This window comes from Doryrhamphus excisus, linkage group LG3, assembly GCF_037039965.1.
Source record: "Doryrhamphus excisus strain RoL-2023G ecotype Guam linkage group LG3, RoL_Dexc_Guam_v1.1, whole genome shotgun sequence".
NCBI classification, from domain to species: Eukaryota; Metazoa; Chordata; class Actinopteri; order Syngnathiformes; family Syngnathidae; genus Doryrhamphus; species Doryrhamphus excisus.
The window spans coordinates 5,735,372-5,753,896 of NC_136359.1; the positions used below are offsets into that span (position 1 = coordinate 5,735,372).

At 40.7% G+C, this 18,525-nt stretch overlaps 1 protein-coding gene across 1 annotated transcript in view; it reads left to right on the top strand.

Moving 5' to 3' along the window:
- The first annotated feature begins 4,183 nt into the window (after positions 1–4,183).
- Positions 4,184–18,525, top strand: part of hip1rb (huntingtin interacting protein 1 related b) — a 29,896-nt gene continuing 15,554 nt past the window's right edge. The window contains exons 1-7 of the mRNA XM_058071010.2: positions 4,184–4,476; positions 15,111–15,174; positions 15,748–15,890; positions 16,075–16,131; positions 16,401–16,481; positions 16,552–16,628; positions 16,741–16,802. Coding sequence (XP_057926993.2) covers positions 4,393–4,476; positions 15,111–15,174; positions 15,748–15,890; positions 16,075–16,131; positions 16,401–16,481; positions 16,552–16,628; positions 16,741–16,802 — 568 coding nt within the window. The 5' untranslated portion in view covers positions 4,184–4,392. The remainder of the gene's footprint in view (positions 4,477–15,110; positions 15,175–15,747; positions 15,891–16,074; positions 16,132–16,400; positions 16,482–16,551; positions 16,629–16,740; positions 16,803–18,525) is intronic.

Genomic DNA, 18,525 nt, shown 5'->3' on the forward strand with positions numbered 1-18,525 from the left:
CTTGCCTGCTGCGGAGGCAAACGTTTGAATGAGCAACGCCTGAGCGTCTTTTGGTGTCAACCTGTGCAGGAAGTCATGGTAACGTGTTGCAGTGACTCAGCTCGGAACAGGACGTGTCATTTTTTTACACCAAATAAACACGGCCCAAATTGTTGTTGTTTAACACCCTTCACATATGCACATTCAGTTTGTGCAGGGGCGTCAAAGGGAGATGTTGCAAGAGGCATCGAACATGACTGAAGGGCCTCGTCTGTGTGGTAAGGACTGGCAGGACGACGCATCCTGTGTGTTCCCCTCAATCTAAGTCCAGGGGCGTCACTCAGTTCTGAGGGGGGGGGGGCACAGGATATGAATGAATGTAGTAGACCAGGGGTCTCAAACTCAATTTACCTGGGGGCCACTGAAGCTAGGGTCTGGGCGAGACTGGGCCGCATCAGGTTTTCCAAAAAAAAACAAAAAAAAAAACGCATTTATTAAAAACAGAAAAATGAATAAACTTTGCTTTGGTTCTAATTTTCTACAAGAAAAGCTCTGATAAAACATTCCACTGTTCTCAAATATCTTAATTTTTATTTTTCTACACAAAATATGATGAAAAATAAATAAACAAATCAATAATAAAGAAAATCAATCAGTAATAAATAAATAAATATAATAATAATAATAAAACGGCAAATAATAAAAACTTAAGAAACCACATATAGTTGGTGGGTAGACAAATTATTTTTTTCAGATTAAAATGAACAAAGCATTATTAGAGCCCTGTAGACATGACAAAACACGACTATAGTCACATTTATACTCTTTTTATTTACAACATATTGCGCAACTGCAGGGTCTTGAGACACATGCTAACTCGCAAACTAGAGAGCTAGCGACCTAAATGGCAGCCTTCAAGTTATTTCCTTTAAACTTAAATAGCCAAAAACTTACCACTTCCACACGGATAGGGAGGATAATTATTAACAGTTATTTAACCTTTAACATGAACATTAATCAAATGTAATAATTTTTTCTGGGTACATGATACCATACAGCAGGGGTCCACAAACTTTTTCCAGTGAGGGCCACATGACTTTTCCCTCCTCTGAAGGGGGGCCAGGGTCAGGGTAGTTTGTTTTTGTTTATGTTCTATGACTGGGGCAAAGTGTGGTTGTAGTCACGTCACAATAGGTTACCATTTCCAGTTCTATAACAGAAAATGTACATGCTTTATTGTTCAGGGGGCCGGGTCAAATGTGGAAGTGGGCCGTGTCCGGCTCCCGGGCCTTAGTTTGGGGACCACTGCCATACAGCATCCATATCAAACTTGAATGGGCCGCACTAACATTAAACTTTCATATCAAGGCGGGGGCCTCAAACTAGTGTCCTGCAGGCCACATTTGGCCCGCGGGCCGCGTGTTTGAGACCCCTGTAGTAGACATTCAAAAAAATCCAAAAAACAAATAAGGATCAATAATGTCGCGGGAGGTTGCTGGAGCCTATCCCAGCTGTCTTCGGGCGAGAGGCGGGGTACACCCTGGACTGGTGGCCAGCCAATCACAGGGCACATATAGACAAACAACCATTCACACTCACATTCATACCTATGGACAATTTGGAGTCGCCAATTAACCTAGCATGTTTTTGGAATGTGGGAGGAAACCGGAGTACCCGGAGAAAACCCACGCATGCACGGGGAGAACATGCAAACTCCACACAGAGATGGTGGAGGGTGGAATTGAACCCTGGTCTCCTAGCTGTGAGAACATTTTAGGGGGACTGAATCCTTCCTAAAATAGGCCTAATGACTCCACTGTCTAAGTCCAATAGAGAACCTTGGACTCGATGCATGGTCGCCATGACTACCAGTCAGATGCTATCCTGCCAGGCCGCACTGTAGTTGAGTGGGTAGCGTGTTGAGTGGGCTTAGGTTTGGGTATTTTGGCTTCTTCTCACACCTCAAAACACATCCACATCAAAATTGTGAATGTTTGTCGTGTGTTCCCTATGATTGACAAGCAAAGTGGAAAATGAATAGATGCCACACTGCCATCTATTGGCTGTCATGAGAAACTGCATATTCACTAATTATGTCTGGAGTGTTTTTTCTGTACTTTTGACACGTGAGCACGACTAGCTAACAATACATTGTTACATTGTTTTTTTTTAACAAAAACAAAAACTGCATAAAAGTACATTGGGAATAGTTTGGAGCGTATGTAGTAAAAAGCTTGAGAAGAAAGTTTAAAAAAGATGAATTTGGCTATTTTTTCTTAGGCTCTAAAAATAGCTTCTCCTGCATTATGACGTCATCATCAACTGCCTGTCATTTAGCACCTCTGCTGTGCTGTGCAGCTTTTTGTGGGTGCAGAAATGTGACCAAGCCAGTTTTGGGTTTTTTGTAGTTGTCCCGTCAGGGCCCCGTACTTCCTTCTACATTCTTGGGAACAAACCACACGCCGCCCCGGCAGTTCCACCCACCTCAGGTAACGGGAAATTCTAGTCTAACATGTTGACAGTTCTTCATTCACTCGACTGTGAGGACATCATTAGATCTTTTGGTGGTTGTTGTGATGCTAATTAGCAGCAGGCCTAATGGTACAATAGTGGCTAGCACATAGTGCCGGGTTGGAAGATCCAGTGGAGCATCTCTGCATGGAGTTACCCCACCTTCCTCCTAGGGGGGGTCTCTGCCTCAAAGACAGAATCTGGGGTGCCCAAACATTGATATTTGGTCAAATATTTCAAGAATAAAAACTGTATTTCAGCATTTCAGGTGAAATTAAATGACATTATTTTCTTCATCATATCACAAGTTTAATTTTGTAAAATTGCAACCAAGTATAAAATTACGATTACTTTTTCTTTCTAATGACATTATATTATTACATAATAACATTTTTTCTTTAATATTTAACTCTGCGGGCAGCACGGCGGAAGAGTGGTTAGAGCGCAGACCTCACAGCAAGGAGACCAGGGTTCAATTCCACCCTCGGTCATCTCTGTGTGGAGTTTGCATGTTCTCCCCGTGCATGCGTGGGTTTTCTCCGGGTACTCCGGTTTCCTCCCACATTCCAAAAACATGCTAGGTTAATTGGCGACTCCAAATTGTCCATAGGTATGAATGTGAGTGTGAATGGTTGTTTGTCTATATGTGCCCTGTGATTGGCTGGCCACCAGTCCAGGGTGTACCCCGCCTCTCGCCCGAAGACGGCTGGGATAGGCTCCAGCACCCCCGTGACCCTCGTGAGGAAAAGCGGTAGAAAATGAATGAATGAATGAATTTAATTGCTATTAAAATTACATTTTTATTCTAAATATTACAAATATATTTGTTTTTTCTTATTTCATTACAATTTTTTTTCTTTACGTTTTCTCTGTTTTTTTTTGCACTTTTCCATGTACTTTTCAATTGTCTTCTGATAATTATATTTGGACTTTTCCCCCATCCTAGTTTTCCATATAAATGACAACTTAGTTCTTTTTTTGTTTCTCATACTATTACCACAAAAATACATTTAAAAATACATTTACTTTAATATTTAATGACATTATTTTTTACTCATATTTAGTTTACCTTGTAAATTTGCAACCTTTTTTTCTTAGAATATAAAATTTTCCTCTTAATATTTTGACTTTATAAATTCCTGCTGTTAGTTAAAGAAAATCCAAATATTTCAACTTTTGGGGATAAAATTTCTTCACATGATTAGAAATTTTTCCCAACGTAATCTGACCAAAAATGACAACTTGACTCAAAGTTCTTAATCAGGACTAATTAACCAAGCGCGGGCTGCAAGCGGTGCCCTGGCCACACTTTGGACACCCCTGGAGGAGGCTAATTTTGTGTAATGGACTCTCCATCTTTTCATTGGGGGGGGGGGCATCATCCCATGAGTATGTAACACAGTATGTCCCACAGTATGTAACCATGAAGCAAAACGACAGTATCATTCATAATATGACTGAAAAGTACTACATAAAATGTATAAAATGGCCAACCTAAGAAAATAGCTGCTTTAAATTAAAACAATACAGTTTTATACAGAAACATTATAACATTATTTTGTTCGATTAAAAATGTTCAATGTCTCAGGAAAGTACTTCAAATGAATGAATGATTATTTAGAAGCTCAACAATATAGCGAGAGATGGGAGGCCGATGACGTCACGATACATGGCGGTGGGAGGAGGCTCTTCCGGATACGTCAGAAGGCGCCCGGGCTGCAGTTTCCTGCTTTTTGGCCGCTCTTCATCACCGAAGAGACGGCCCGGGAATGTCTCAGCAGCCGCTCTGAAGAAGGAAGGAGACGGAGAGCTCATAGCGACGTGAACCCGCGTGTCCTTGTGTTTTTTTTCCTTTGTTATTATTTTGACTTTTATGGGGATTCGCTTTATCGGAAGTGGAGGATGAACAACCTCTCGACGCGGGTCAAGTCCAGGCGGACTGAAGCCAGCCTCGGAGCCGAGAGGGAGCACTTTGACAAGCAGCAGGTAAGACAAAAAAGATTTGTCATTCATTTTGTTTTGTGTGCGTTTGTTATGAAGAGTGCGTGTCGCGTGACCTTCCAATTAACTCATCAATCAAAATGGAGGTCTCACCTGTGAGTCTCCTGCCTATCACTTACGATATTGGCTGAAAGTGACCCAAAAACGGCATGGCGCCTATAGAATCATTTCAAGTCAAATAGGACATTTGGGAAGCGAATACACCGAGGGTGCTGATCTTGTTGGTCCGGTTTGGCCAGCTCCCTTCAGGATAAGACGAGCTACCGCCAGCCAGCAAGTGCGGAATGACTTCTTTTTCTCTCCACCTGACATTGTACTGTTGTCGGTTAGCAGGGTGACACGCAATCCACGTCGAAGGGCATATTTGCCATTAAAGGGGTTCAGACACATGAAGGGGTCATCCTCGTTAGGGTGTTTGGGCCTTGGTGGAGGTTTCACACCCTCACACACTCCCACTCGTGTGACGGACGTGGGAACCTGAGATTCAAGATGGTTGAATAAAACCGACACAGTAATAATAGTAAACTTAGTTAAAAATACACTAGCATACAAAAGCCTCAAATGCCATCCCTTGTTTGTTTGCTCCACATTTGGCATCTTTTTATAAAGAAACTAAAACTAGGCTTCGCTACACATCTTATAACAGACAGCTACGGATGTTTGCTAATTTTGTTCAGCAAATAGGCTAAGCTAGCATCGTGGAGCTGTTAGCATGTGAGTGTAACGCTAGCACTGGGGGGAGAAGAGGCAAGATTTTAACCTTTAACCTTAAGAAAAGTGCAATGAAGAAATATGAATGAACATTTTCCAATGCAGGTGCGTTTTGAAATGTTTATTGTCCCACAAATTGATGAAACATTTTATTATTTGAGACCAAATAATGCAATATAAAGAGTGTCATTTCATGCTGTGAAGTTGTGGAATTGGCATTTATCATTGGGCAATTGGTGAAGTCTGTTAAATGTTTGCTGCATTTCTTGAAATGCTGCCTTTTCAACTGTATTAAAGAGCAGCACCTCTTCTGCGATTACACACCGGCTCGTTCGTTTTGATGCGCTCCCTTTATTTGCTCATTTTATTCAGCAAATAGGCTAAGCTAGCATCATGTAGCTGTTAGCATGTGAGTGTAACGCCAGCACTGGAGGGGGGGGGGGGGGGCAAGATTTTAACCTTAAGAAAAGTGCAATGAAGAAATATGAATGAACTTTTTCCAATGCAGGTGCGTTTTTAAATGTTTATTGTCCCACAAATTGATGAAACATTTTATTATTTGAGACCAAATAATGCAATATAAAGAGTGTCATTTCATGCTGTGAAGTTGTGGAATTGGCATTTGTCATTGGGCCATTGGTAAAGTCTGTCAAATGTTTGCTGCATTTCTTGAAATGCTGCCTTTTCAACTCTATTAAAGAGCAGCACCTCTTCTGCGATTACGCACCGGCTCGTTTGTTTTGATGCGCTCCCTTTATTTGCTCATTTTGTTCAGCAAATAGGCTAAGCTAGCATCATGTAGCTATTAGCATGTGAGTGTAACGCCAGCACTGGAGGGGGGGGGCAAGATTTTAACCTTAAGAAAAGTGCAATGAAGAAATATGAATGAACTTTGTGGAATTGGCATTTGTCATTGGGCCATTGGTAAAGTCTGTCGAATGTTTGCTGCATTTCTTGAAATGCTGCCTTTTCAACTGTATTAAAGAGCAGCACCTCTTCTGCGATTACACACCGGCTCGTTCGTTTTGATGCACTCCCTTTATTTGCTCATTTTGTTCAGCAAATAGGCTAAGCTAGCATCATGTAGCTGTTAGCATGTGAGTAACGCTAGCACTGGGGGTGGGAGGCAAGATTTTAACCTTTAACCTTAAGAAAAGTGCAATGAAGAAATATGAATGAACTTTGTGGAATTGGCATTTGTCATTGGGCAATTGGCGAAGTCTGTCAAATGTTTGCTGCATTTCTTGAAATGCTGCCTTTTCAACTCTATTAAAGAGCAGCACCTCTTCTGCGATTACGCACCGGCTCGTTCGTTTTGATGCGCTCCCTTTATTTGCTCATTTTGTTCAGCAAATAGGCTAAGCTAGCATCATGTAGCTATTAGCATGTGAGTGTAACGCCACCACTGGAGGGGGGGGGGCAAGATTTCAACCTTTAACCTTAAAAAAAGTGCAATGAAGAAATATGAATGAACTTTGTGGAATTGGCATTTGTCATTGGGCAATTGGCGAAGTCTGTCAAATGTTTGCTGCATTTCTTGAAATGCTGCCTTTAACTGTATTAAAGAGCAGCACCTCTTCTGCGATTACGCACCGGCTCGTTAGTGTTGATGCGCTCCCTTTATTTGCTCATTTTGTTCAGCAAATAGGCTAAGCTAGCATCATGTAGCTGTTAGCATGTGAGTGTAACGCCAGCACTGGAGGGGGGGGGCAAGATTTCAACCTTTAACCTTAAGAAAAGTGCAATGAAGAAATATGAATGAACTTTGTGGAATTGGCATTTGTCATTGGGCAATTGGCGAAGTCTGTCAAATGTTTGCTGCATTTCTTGAAATGCTGCCTTTTCAACTGTATTGAAGAGCAGCACCTCTTCTGCGATTACGCACCGGCTCGTTAGTGTGGATGCACTCCCTTTATTTGCTCATTTTGTTCAGCAAATAGGCTAAGCTAGCATCATGTAGCTGTTAGCATGTGAGTGTAACGCCAGCACTGGAGGGGGGGGGCAAGATTTCAACCTTTAACCTTAAGAAAAGTGCAATGAAGAAATATGAATGAACTTTGTGGAATTGGCATTTGTCATTGGGCAATTGGTGAAGTCTGTCCAATGTTTGCTGCATTTCTTGAAATGCTGCCTTTTCAACTGTATTAAAGAGCAGCACTTCTTCTGCGATTACGCACGGCTCGTTAGTGTTGATGCGCTCCCTTTATTTGCTCATTTTGTTCAGCAAATAGGCTAAGCTAGCATCATGTAGCTGTTAGCATGTGAGTGTAACGCTAGCACAAATGCTGTAGCATTTGGCTTTGCAAGTGTCTTTTTCTTTCCTAACTTTTAGTATGTTACCTTGCATTGTTCCTCATAACGCTACAGTCTTTTGCCGTGTCTATGCTAGCGTCTAAGAGGTCTTGTTGTTCTATGAAGCATCTAAACACTGAACCAATGCATTTATTGTTAAATTAGCACTGTAGCTCACATAGCTATGCTAATGTTTGTCCTGCATGTGAATGCCTCCTTGTCCGGTTTGACACTGCATCGTGCACGTGTGCTGGCTTAAAACACACAAGATAGTGAAGAATCTGTATTTATGTATTGTTTAAATGTTGTTACGTTATTGCGTGTTTTCAGTCAAAATAAACTTTTCTAAGCGCGTGTTTTGGAAATACGAGCACTGACAAACACAACAAACGCGTCACTGCTCTCCTCGGCAATGAGCAGGAGAAGGCCGAAAGCATGAGTGTAATATTCCCTCGCCACACTCTCACCCAGGCGCTCTGTTTATTCACCACCATCCCGCCTCAACCCTCGCCCTCCCCCACCCGCCTCACCGGTGCTCACTCGGGCAACGAGAAGAGCAAAGGAAAGCAAACACCGCGCCTACACACACACACATGGAGGACGCTGTGCGTATCTGAGATGTTTCACCTTGACTTCAGCGGAGTTCAGCCATCTTTCCCGCATGATTCAGCTACTTGATCACATGCCATCATGCAGGCTGCTTCCTTCTACATAGAGTACATGACGACCTATGCTTAACAACGTCCTGGCTTCATGGAATGCGTGTCTGTAGCTTTAATGCTAATGAGTAATGTTTGTCCACACCTGTCTTGGACAGATACGCTGTTGTGTATTTCATCTCTGCAATTGTGCAACATAATTGATGCCATATGCCAGGGGTCTCAAACTCAATTTACCTGGGGGCCACTGGAGCTAGAGTCTGGACAAGGCTGGGCCGCATCAGGTTTTCCAAAAAAAAAAAAAAAAGCATTTATTAAAAACAGAAAAATATACAAACTTTTTCAGTGCTTTGGTTCTGATTTTCTACAATAAAAGCTCTGATAAAACATTCCACTGTTCTCAAATATCTTAATTTTTATTTTTCTGCACAAAATAAGATGAAAAATAAACAAATCAAGAATAAAAATCAATCATCAGTAATAAATAAATATAATAATAATAATAATAATAATAAAACGGCAAATAATAAAAACTTAAGAAACCACATATAGTTGGTGGGTAGACAAATTATTTTTTCAGATTAAAATGAACAAAGCATTATTAGAGCCCTGTAGACATGACAAAACACAACTATAGTCACATTTATACTCTTTTTATTTACAACATACATAGCAACTGCAGGGTCTTGACACATGCTAACTCGCAAACTAGAGAGCGAGCGACCTAAACGGTAGCCTTCAAGTTATTTCCTTTAAACTTAAATAGCCAAAAACTTACCACTTCCACACGGATAGGGAGGATAACTATTAACAGTTATTTAACCTTTAACATGAACATTAATCAAACGTAATAATTTTTTCTGGGTACATGATACCATACAGCATCCATATCAAACTTGCGCGGGCCGCACTAACATTAAACTTTCATATCAAGGCGGGGGCCTCAAACTAGTGGCCTGCGGGCCACATTTGGCCTGCGGGCCACGTGTTTGAGACCCCTGCCATATGTTGTATCACTTATAGCAATGGAACAGTGTGAACAGATACATTTCAAGAAAATTAAAAAAAAAAAAAAATTCAAAAATGTTGTTTTGCATGAATATAAAAATGTATTTACAAATATAGCATGAACCATTTACAATTTTCACATTGGATGCGTTTGCTCATGTGCATACCAATTTCCCTTCAATCACGGTGGACCTCACATCGCCAACAAGTGGTCTGGCACGAGTATTGCAGTGTTTTAACTGTCAGATTGTTTGTCCCCAACAAGTGAAACTTTTTTACGCCGACATTGTCGTATAAAGCGCAGCTAAGATGCGCCAGTTAAGTTCACTGATCTTTTGGGCCAGATCCCTTGCTGTTGTGTGTGTGTGTTTATTTAAGCTGATAAAGAGCCGCACACAGGGCTATCGTCGTCATCGCAGCAGCTTTGTCCAATAAGAAGCAGAGTTTTGAAAAGCAACCTCTCGGTGGGTTCCCACATGCCTCTAAAGCGCACGGGAGGTGGGTGGACACAAGAGGACACAAAGCAGCATAGATGAGTGAATTAATGGCATTAATTAACAATAATGCGAGCTGGCAACCCACCTTATGGCAGATGGGCGGAGATTAGCTCAGGCTTTGCCTCCTTCTCACTTGTACTGCACCGGTTATCACCTTTTTAAAATCAATGTGGGATCCTATCAGTAATGGGAAGAAAATGTTGTAAAGATTTCCCGTTATTAGTGATGTTGTCAAACAAAGTATCGTATTTTCTGGACTATAAGTCGCACAAGACCAAAAATGCATAAGTAGGTAGAAAAAAAAAACCATACGTAAATCGGACTGGAGTATAAGTGGCATTTTTTGCGGGTAATTTATTTTCCAAACTACTTCATCAAAACAGACATTACGTCCTCTTGGAAGGCAAGTTCTAACAATAAAAGAATAGAGAACAGGCTGAATAGGTGTAAGATATGCTAACACAATGCTTATTCAGCTACACCAAAAATAAACATGAACAGAAGAGGTGTCCAGTTTTTTCATTTATATGTCGCTTTGGAGTATAAGTCGCAGGAACAGCCAACCTATGAAAAAAAGTGCGACTTGGCAGTTGTGATGTAAAAATGAATAAATAAGTTAAATAAATATGTCTATACTGTGTGTGTGTTCCGGTTGATCTGCCCCCGTTCGGTATCGGCCGATATCGATACCGTCCTTTTTCACTGATAGATACTTACGTTAAAACAGGGGTCTCAAACACACGGCCCGCGGGCCAAATGTGGCCCGCAGGACACTAGTTTAAGGCCCCCGCCTTGATATGAAAGTTTAATGTTAGTGCGCCCCGCGCAAGTTTGATATGGATGCTGTATGGTATCATGTACCCAGAAAAAATTATTACGTTTGATTAATGTTCATGTTAAAGGTTAAATAACTGTTAATAGTTATCCTCCCTATCCGTGTGGAAGTGGTAAGTTTTTGGCTATTTAAGTTTAAAGGAAATAACTTGAAGGCTACCATTTAGGTCGCTAGCTCTCTAGTTTGCGAGTTAGCATGTGTCTCAAGACCTTGCAGTTGCACAATATGTTGTAAATAAAAAGAGTATAAATGTGACTATAGTCGTGTTTTGTCATGTCTACAGGGCTTTAATAATGCTTTGTTAATTTTAATCTGAAAAAAATAATTTGTCTACCCACCATGTGCTTTCTTAAGTTTTTATTATTTGCCTTATAGCCTTATATTTGACTTATAGTCCAGAAAATACAGTATGTCTGCCTTTTATTGGCAATGAATTCAAGAAAGACCCTTGAGCAAAGTATAGAGGTAAAGGTTCCTTAATTAACTCAGCTTGCAGGGGGGACTGTTTTAAGGGAGACACACAACAGAGAACGAGTCAGGCCGGTGTGTGTAATGATTATCGCACCTGCTGAAGTGTACAATAAAGTTTAAGTGGGCTCCAACCGTACCTTTCTAACGGGTGTACATGGAACGTAGTCTTTCTTCTGGCACCGTTGTGGACGTTTCAACAAAAGGCTTTGGGAGCTGGGTCGTCATGGCAACAACTGAGGCCACTCTCCTCCTTACAAGCCTTCATGATGCGCCAAGTAGTTGCCCGTCCCAAATAAAAATAGAATGCACAAAGCCGTTTTGACTGCACTTCCAGCTCTACATGTAGATGGAGTCTTCCACTACTACCACCACCACATTACTACTCCTTCCCCCAAGGCCTCGCTGCTCAAGCGTCCATCTGTCAAGGTCTCTGAGCCAGCCTCTGTGTGCCAGAGTCACCCCCCCCCCCCCCACCACCTACCCCCGCTGCATGCCACCCAGCATTCATCCTCTGTGCGCTGGCTGCTTTCCTCCCACAAAAACCAACAAGCCCCTCATTGTCACCACGCCATCCACGCCGCCGCCGCCACACTCGCTCTGTGCAAACCGAAGCGAGCGGAAGCTCCATTTGCGTCACCGGGAAGTTTACACTCACTGTGCTGCTCCAGAAGACCCTCTTTGTGCTTTGTTTTGTTGATCGATAGCCTGGGATGTAGCATTTTTTAAAATAATGTACACAGACGGGTTCCCATAGAGCAGGGGTGGGCAAACTACGGCCCGGGGGCCACATCCGGCCCGCTAAGTGTTTGAATACGGCCCCCCCGTTCTTTCCAAAGTATTATCAATTTTGTTATTTGATGTGGTCTGTTGTTTACAAAGTGCTCCTGAAAAAAGGGACACAAGCACATAATAATAATAATAATAATAATAATGATAATAATAATGGCTGCACAGTGGTCGAGTGGTTATTGCGCAGACCTCACAGCTAGGAGACCGGGGTTCAATTCCACCCTCGGCCATCTCTGTGTGGAGTTTGCATGTTCTCCGCGTGCATGCGTGGGTTTTCTCCGGGTTTCCTCCCACATTCCAAAAACATGCTAGGTTAATTAGCGACCCCAAATTGTCCATAGGTATGAATGTGAGTGTGAATGGTTGTTTGTCTATATGTGCCCTGTGATTGGCTGGCCACCAGTCCAGGGTGTACCCCGCCTCTCGCCCAAAGACAGCTGGGATAGGCTCCAACACCTCTGCAAGGAAAAGCGGTAGAAAATGAATGAATAATAATTATAATAAATTTATTTATAAATTTGTAAATAAATGTATTTATAAATGTATAAATAAATGTATTTAATTTATTTAAATTTATATATATAGTCTGGCCCCCCATCAATTTTTTTTAAATCAATGCGGCCCGCGAGTCAAAAACTTTGCCCACCCCTGCCATAGAGCAAGGGCTTCACAACTGATCTCACCACATATTCCCTTTGACATTTACAGACGTAAAAGCAGGAATATTAGATTTTTTTTTCTTATATGAAAATGACCTTCAAAACAAAATACAACTGTAAGTGCAAAATATATTTCAGAACACATTAGTACATAAAATAATGTATAAAATTAAAAAATTATACATTTGTAAAATATTTAGTATATATCAAAGAAGAAGATACAAATAAAAAAATCTATTTTGGATTTTAATATGAAAAGATTTCTTCAGAATATCAACTTCCATTAATTTATTGCTTATTATTTATTCATTTTATTAACATTGATTTTAATTTTCTAATGCATGATATCATTGATAATAATTGATATTTAAAGGGGAGCTATTATGCTCATTTTTGGGTCCTTTGTATTGAGTAGTGGAGCAGCTACACAACATAACCCTCACAGAAAGCTTTCTAGTTCTTCCAGAATCTGCACCTATTCCGATGTATTTCTTTGGATTTTGTGGTTTCTAATGCACATTAATTTCATTATATAGTGTATATTTAAATGAAATACAGATATTTTTGGAAATTTGTTGTTTTGAAATACAAATATTTAAAATTATGTAAAATATTTTAGTTTTCTGAGGTTGTTATTTTTTTAATACATTTTGAAACCCAAATAACATTAACATTAAAAATATATATAATTTCTGCCCTTTCTGAAACACACCTGGAACTGGGCTTTGGGTTATTAAAATAAATGTATATTCTAAATGTAATATATTAACATATATGCGGTATATTTTACACAGTCATTAGTGTGGAATCATTTAGGCAAAAACAGATAGTCGGAGATTAAAGTCACATGGGGATTAATGCCGCTACTGGATGAGTGCCTTGCATAACACTGCTGGTTTTGTGTGCACACACACACACAACTCACAGCTAATGTGCAGGCACAATATGTAAAAAAAAAAAAAACATGTAAAAATAGTTGCCACTATTGGCAGTTGTTGCCCGTGTTGTTGTTTTTCTGACAGACACACCACGTGGCGTTGCGGTTTCTCAACCCCATTAGTCGAATGGACTTTACATTTCTCACACAGCTGAATGAAACACCCGTGTTAACTTTCGGATGTTCCACCCAGTCGTTTGGACGGTCCATGTACAGAATGGATACGTTGTTGTCCCTTCTCTTCCGGGATGGAGCAAGTCAAACGTTGGCACCTGATCTTGCGTTTCTTCCTTTCTGTTGTCCTTTGATTGTTGACTCTTGTCTTACCTGCTGGACCGGTTGCGGAGGAAGCCGAGATCTAGTCTCTCGGTTTCCTTATCTGCACAATGCTTTGTGATATCATCTTCTCGTGTGGGATCATCAGACCTGTTTGACTGGCGATGTACAAGGCCAACCATGCAAATGACTCAGGAGATGCCTTTTAGTATAGACTGCAAAAAGATACTGAATGTCCCTGGTGTTTTATAGTTCATACAGAGTAGTCATGCACAAATCCTATACCAGGGGTCTCAAACACGTGGCCCGCGGGCCATATGTGGCCCGCAGGACACTAGTTTGAGGCCCCCGCCTTGATATGAAAGTTTGTTAGTGCATCCCGCACAAGTTTGATATGGATGCTGTATGGTATCATGTACCCAGAAAAAATTATTACGTTTGATTAATGTTCATGTTAAAGGTTAAATAGCTGTTAATAGTTATCCTCCCTATCCGTGTGGAAGTGGTAAGTTTTTGGCTTTTTAAGTTTAAAGGAAATAACTTGGAGGCTACCGTTTAGGTCGCTAGCTCTCTAGTTTGCGAGTTAGCATGTGTATCAAGACCCTGCAGTTGCGCAATATGTTGTAAATAGAGTATAAATGTGACTATAGTCGTGTTTTGTCATGTCTACAGGGCTCTAATAATGCTTTGTTCATTTTAATCTGAAAAAAATAATTTGTCTACCCACCAACTATATGTGGTTTCTTAAGTTTTTATTATTTGCCGTTTTATTATTATTATCATATTTATTTATTTATTACTGTGATTGATTTTCTTATTCTTGATTTGTTTATTTTTCATCTTAGTTTGTGTAGAAAAATAAAAATTAAGATATTTGAGAACAGTGGAATGTTTTATCAGAGCTTTTCTTGTTGAAAATCGAAACCAAAGCAAAGTTTATTCATTTTTCTAATTCATTTTTTTTTAATAAATGCGTTTTTTGTTTTTTGTTTTTTTTGGAAAACCTGATGCGGCCCAGTCTCGCCCAGACCCTAGCTTCAGTGGCCCCCAAGTAAATTGAGTTTGAGACCCCTGTCCTATACAGTCGTCCCACTCTATATTGCTTGGTTTTCATAATGCTAGATTATGGTCTGGTTATTAGTTGAAACATTTTCAAATCCAAGTGTTAACCCAAAACATTCAAACATTAAATTGCCTTAACACTGCATGGCTGTTTTCCTCCCATTTGTGTGGAAGTGGTAATTTGGGGGCTTCTAAAGAACAAATTTGAGGCTAACTGGTTAGCTCGCTAACTAGCTAGCGGCCCTCAGGAGTCCCTGCAACATATGAGTTACGTAAACAAAGAATAATAAGAGTTTAAAGGTGCAAATAGTTGCATTATTTCATGTCTGCAGGTCCGGAACCAGTTAATTGCTATAAACCAGAGACAACTGTAATATTGTTGGATTTATTTACTTATTTGTGTTCTCCTCCCCCTCATTTCAGCTGAGCAGCATCAGCAAAGCCATCAATTCTACAGAGACCCCTGTGAAGGAGAAACATGCACGCCGTATCCTTGAAAGAAAGGCAAGAGGAGCGACCTCCTCCAAACTTCAACAGTCCGATCTTGACACCTGAATTTGGATATCTACCAATGTTGATGCAATTTCGATAATGGACCTATGTTTGCGTTTCACGCAAGCCTGCCAGACGAATATCAGCTAATTTAGCTTGAAGAATATCGGTGAACAGATCTCATGTGTTCAGCCTGATGTGTTCGAGGCTTCACAGCCGGTCGGAACGCACAGAACTCTGTAGTCCGACTGTTTTGTGTGGCCGTGAATGTGTCAGGTGGAGCACTGGTAGTCTTTTAGCTGATTGCTGAGAACAAGAAGCTAACATTAAAGCACAAATGTAGTATGGAAGAGAAAAGGAAATAGATGAACACATTTTGAATTGAAGACAGCTGTGGTCCATGTTGTTGCACTCCAGTTCCACAGGGGGCGGTAATGCACATTTAAACACCTGTTGGAACACTTCAAGACCATGTTTGTTGTCGCAATTTAAGACCTTTCCGTCAGCTCCCTGCTTCAGTTTTATAGCGATGCCTTGACGGTGTGAGCGTCCTTAACTGCGCCGTCAGGTATCATCCTGGGCACCCACAGGGAGAAGGGGGCCTTCACCTTCTGGTCCTACGCGCTGGGATTCCCCCTGGCCAGCAGCTCCATCCTCAGCTGGAAGTTCTGCCACGTGCTACACAAAGTCCTGCGCGACGGACACCGCAATGTGAGGCCGTCATTGCTCGTCTTCGGAGAAACTCATTCTTTCAATTGTTTATGTTTTACAGTCTTCTTGGAGTGTTTTGGTTCCATAGTATTACTATATCTTGTATTCTAAATATTATATGATATATGTTTTGTATTTCTTCATTTGAAGGTGAAATAACTGCATATTTGGGTTTCCTTCACAGGTGCTACAAGACTGCATGAGGCATTACAGCTCTATTGTGGAACTTGGACAGCTTTGGGTAAGTCTGTTCTTATTGGAGATTCATCATATTTCAATTCAGCGTCAATGGATTTACTATTTATCTTATTTAAATGTAACTTATTTGAATGTATTGCACTATAATACTTTTTAGCCTATATTTCATAAGTCTGAGATTTGGAGAATATTTAGAAAAAAAGTCTTAAGTTTAGAGTGTGCGGCACAAAAAGCAACCAGAAATGGCCCCAGTGCCACACCTGGACACACCTGCCATATTTGATGGCCTATTTACCAGGTTTCCATTTCCAGGGAAACCTCCATGACCGATACGGCCAGCTGGTGGCGCTCTACTCTAAGCTGCTGTGTACCAAAATGCAGTTTCACGCCAAGGTGAGTGCGTCCTCGGTCGTATGATGCGTTGGCATGTTGGACGTGAGTCTTAAACTCGTGCTTTGTGCAGCATTCTGACATCCCGGCCAACTTGGAGGCCGCCGACGAGGTGCTGGAGCGCACGGCAGGAACGGACATCAACAACGTGTGAGTTGAGGAGCAACAATTCAGTCGTGGTGATGTTTTTGCGACCAAGTTGAGTGTGCCCCACACAGCCGTGTCCTCCCTGACCACAAGGCTATCAAATTGACTCCCACAGGTTCCAGCTGACTGTGGAGGTGTTTGATTACATGGACGGCGAGTTGAAGTTGGCTGAGACAGGTACAAAAAAAAAAAAAAAACTTCTGAAGACAGGAAACTGGAGCTGCAGCTTCATAGCGACAGTCGAATGACATTACCCATTCATGAACTCAACTCAGTGCATGGATACTTTCTTTATCACAGGGGTCTTAAACTCAATTTACCTGGGGGCCACTGGAGCTAGGTTCTGGGTGAAGCCGGGGCCGCATCAGGTTTTCAAAAAAAACTCAAAACATTTATTAAAAACTGGAAAAAAATCAATAAAAAAACTATCTTCAATGCTTTTGCTTCTGCTACACCCTACACTTTTTCAGTACTTTGGTTCCGGTTTTCCACACCAAAATATTTGATAAAACATTCCACTGTTCTCAAATATCTTTTTATCTTTTTATTTTTCTATACACAAAATAAGATAAAAAAATAAACAAATTAAGAATAAAGAAAATAAATCAATCAATCAGTAATAAATAAGTAAAATAATAATAAAACAGCAAATAAGAAAAACGTAAGACACCACATACAGTTGGTAGAGAAATATTTTTTTTCAGATTCAAATGTACAGTATTAACAGTTATTTAACCTTTAACATGAACATTAATGAAACTTAATAATTTTACCCAATTAGCAAGTTAGCATCGTACTCAGTTCCATTTGGGAGCAGCGTCGTAACTTTAACAACATGTTTGATGAGATGCTTTATCTCAACGTGTATTTTACGTTTTATTCCAAATCATTTCCTGCATTTATTTGTACCCAGCGTCATAAGCCTTTAGCTTCATTGCTAATCCAAAGCAAAACAGGGTAAGGTGACAGTATGGGCGGGGCAAAATCATGTTAATTGTGTCCGGTGTGCACACAGCTTTAAGTTGTCATTTCAACATTAAACTTTGGTATCAAAGTTTCAAACTTTGGGCCGCTAGTTTGAGGCCCCTGCTTTATCGTGTTCTTTTTTTCTTGCCACATTTGATTAGGAAGGGAAGTTCCAACATGCAGCCTAGGCTTGATGAGGAAATGCCTGCAATTAGAGGACATTAGTTGCATTTCCTGCAGTTGAGTTGAAATGGTAGACGCACAGGGAATGTTTTTTTTCATGGGAATTAATTGCAGGGTTTCACGTGACAACACTTACGGATGTTGTCGGCCCCGCCTGAAAGAAAGCACCAGGCCACACAAGCGTATTCGTAGTTAGCGGCGTTTGAAACCATCGCACATGAGTTGGTCTCTGTGTAAAAGTGGCCCAAATCCACATTGCACAATAGTCAGTGGGTGTCTGCATCATTATTTGAGGATTGCTTTGGAGGCCTATATATATGCATATAAGTGTGTGTGTGTGTGTGTGTGTATATGTACTATATATATGTGTGTATATGTACTATATATGTGTGTATATGTACTATATATGTGTGTGTGTGTGTGTGTGTGTGTGTGTGTGTGTGTGTGTATGTATGTGAATATATATGTGTATATATATACACACATATATATATGTTTGTGTGTGTATATATATATAAAATATATGTGTGTATATATAGTATGTATGTATGTACCCCAAAAAGTCCAGTTTAGAAGCATCATTGTCATGATGTCCGATGCCGAAGATGACCTTTCACTGCTTTTCCATCGTGTTTTGTGTCTTCATGCATCACACCGTGTACACTCGCATAAATGGAGCAAATTGTTTCAACAACGTGCACTCCTATTGGCTTTAATCTCCAACGTATTGCACACACGTAGTTGAAACGTA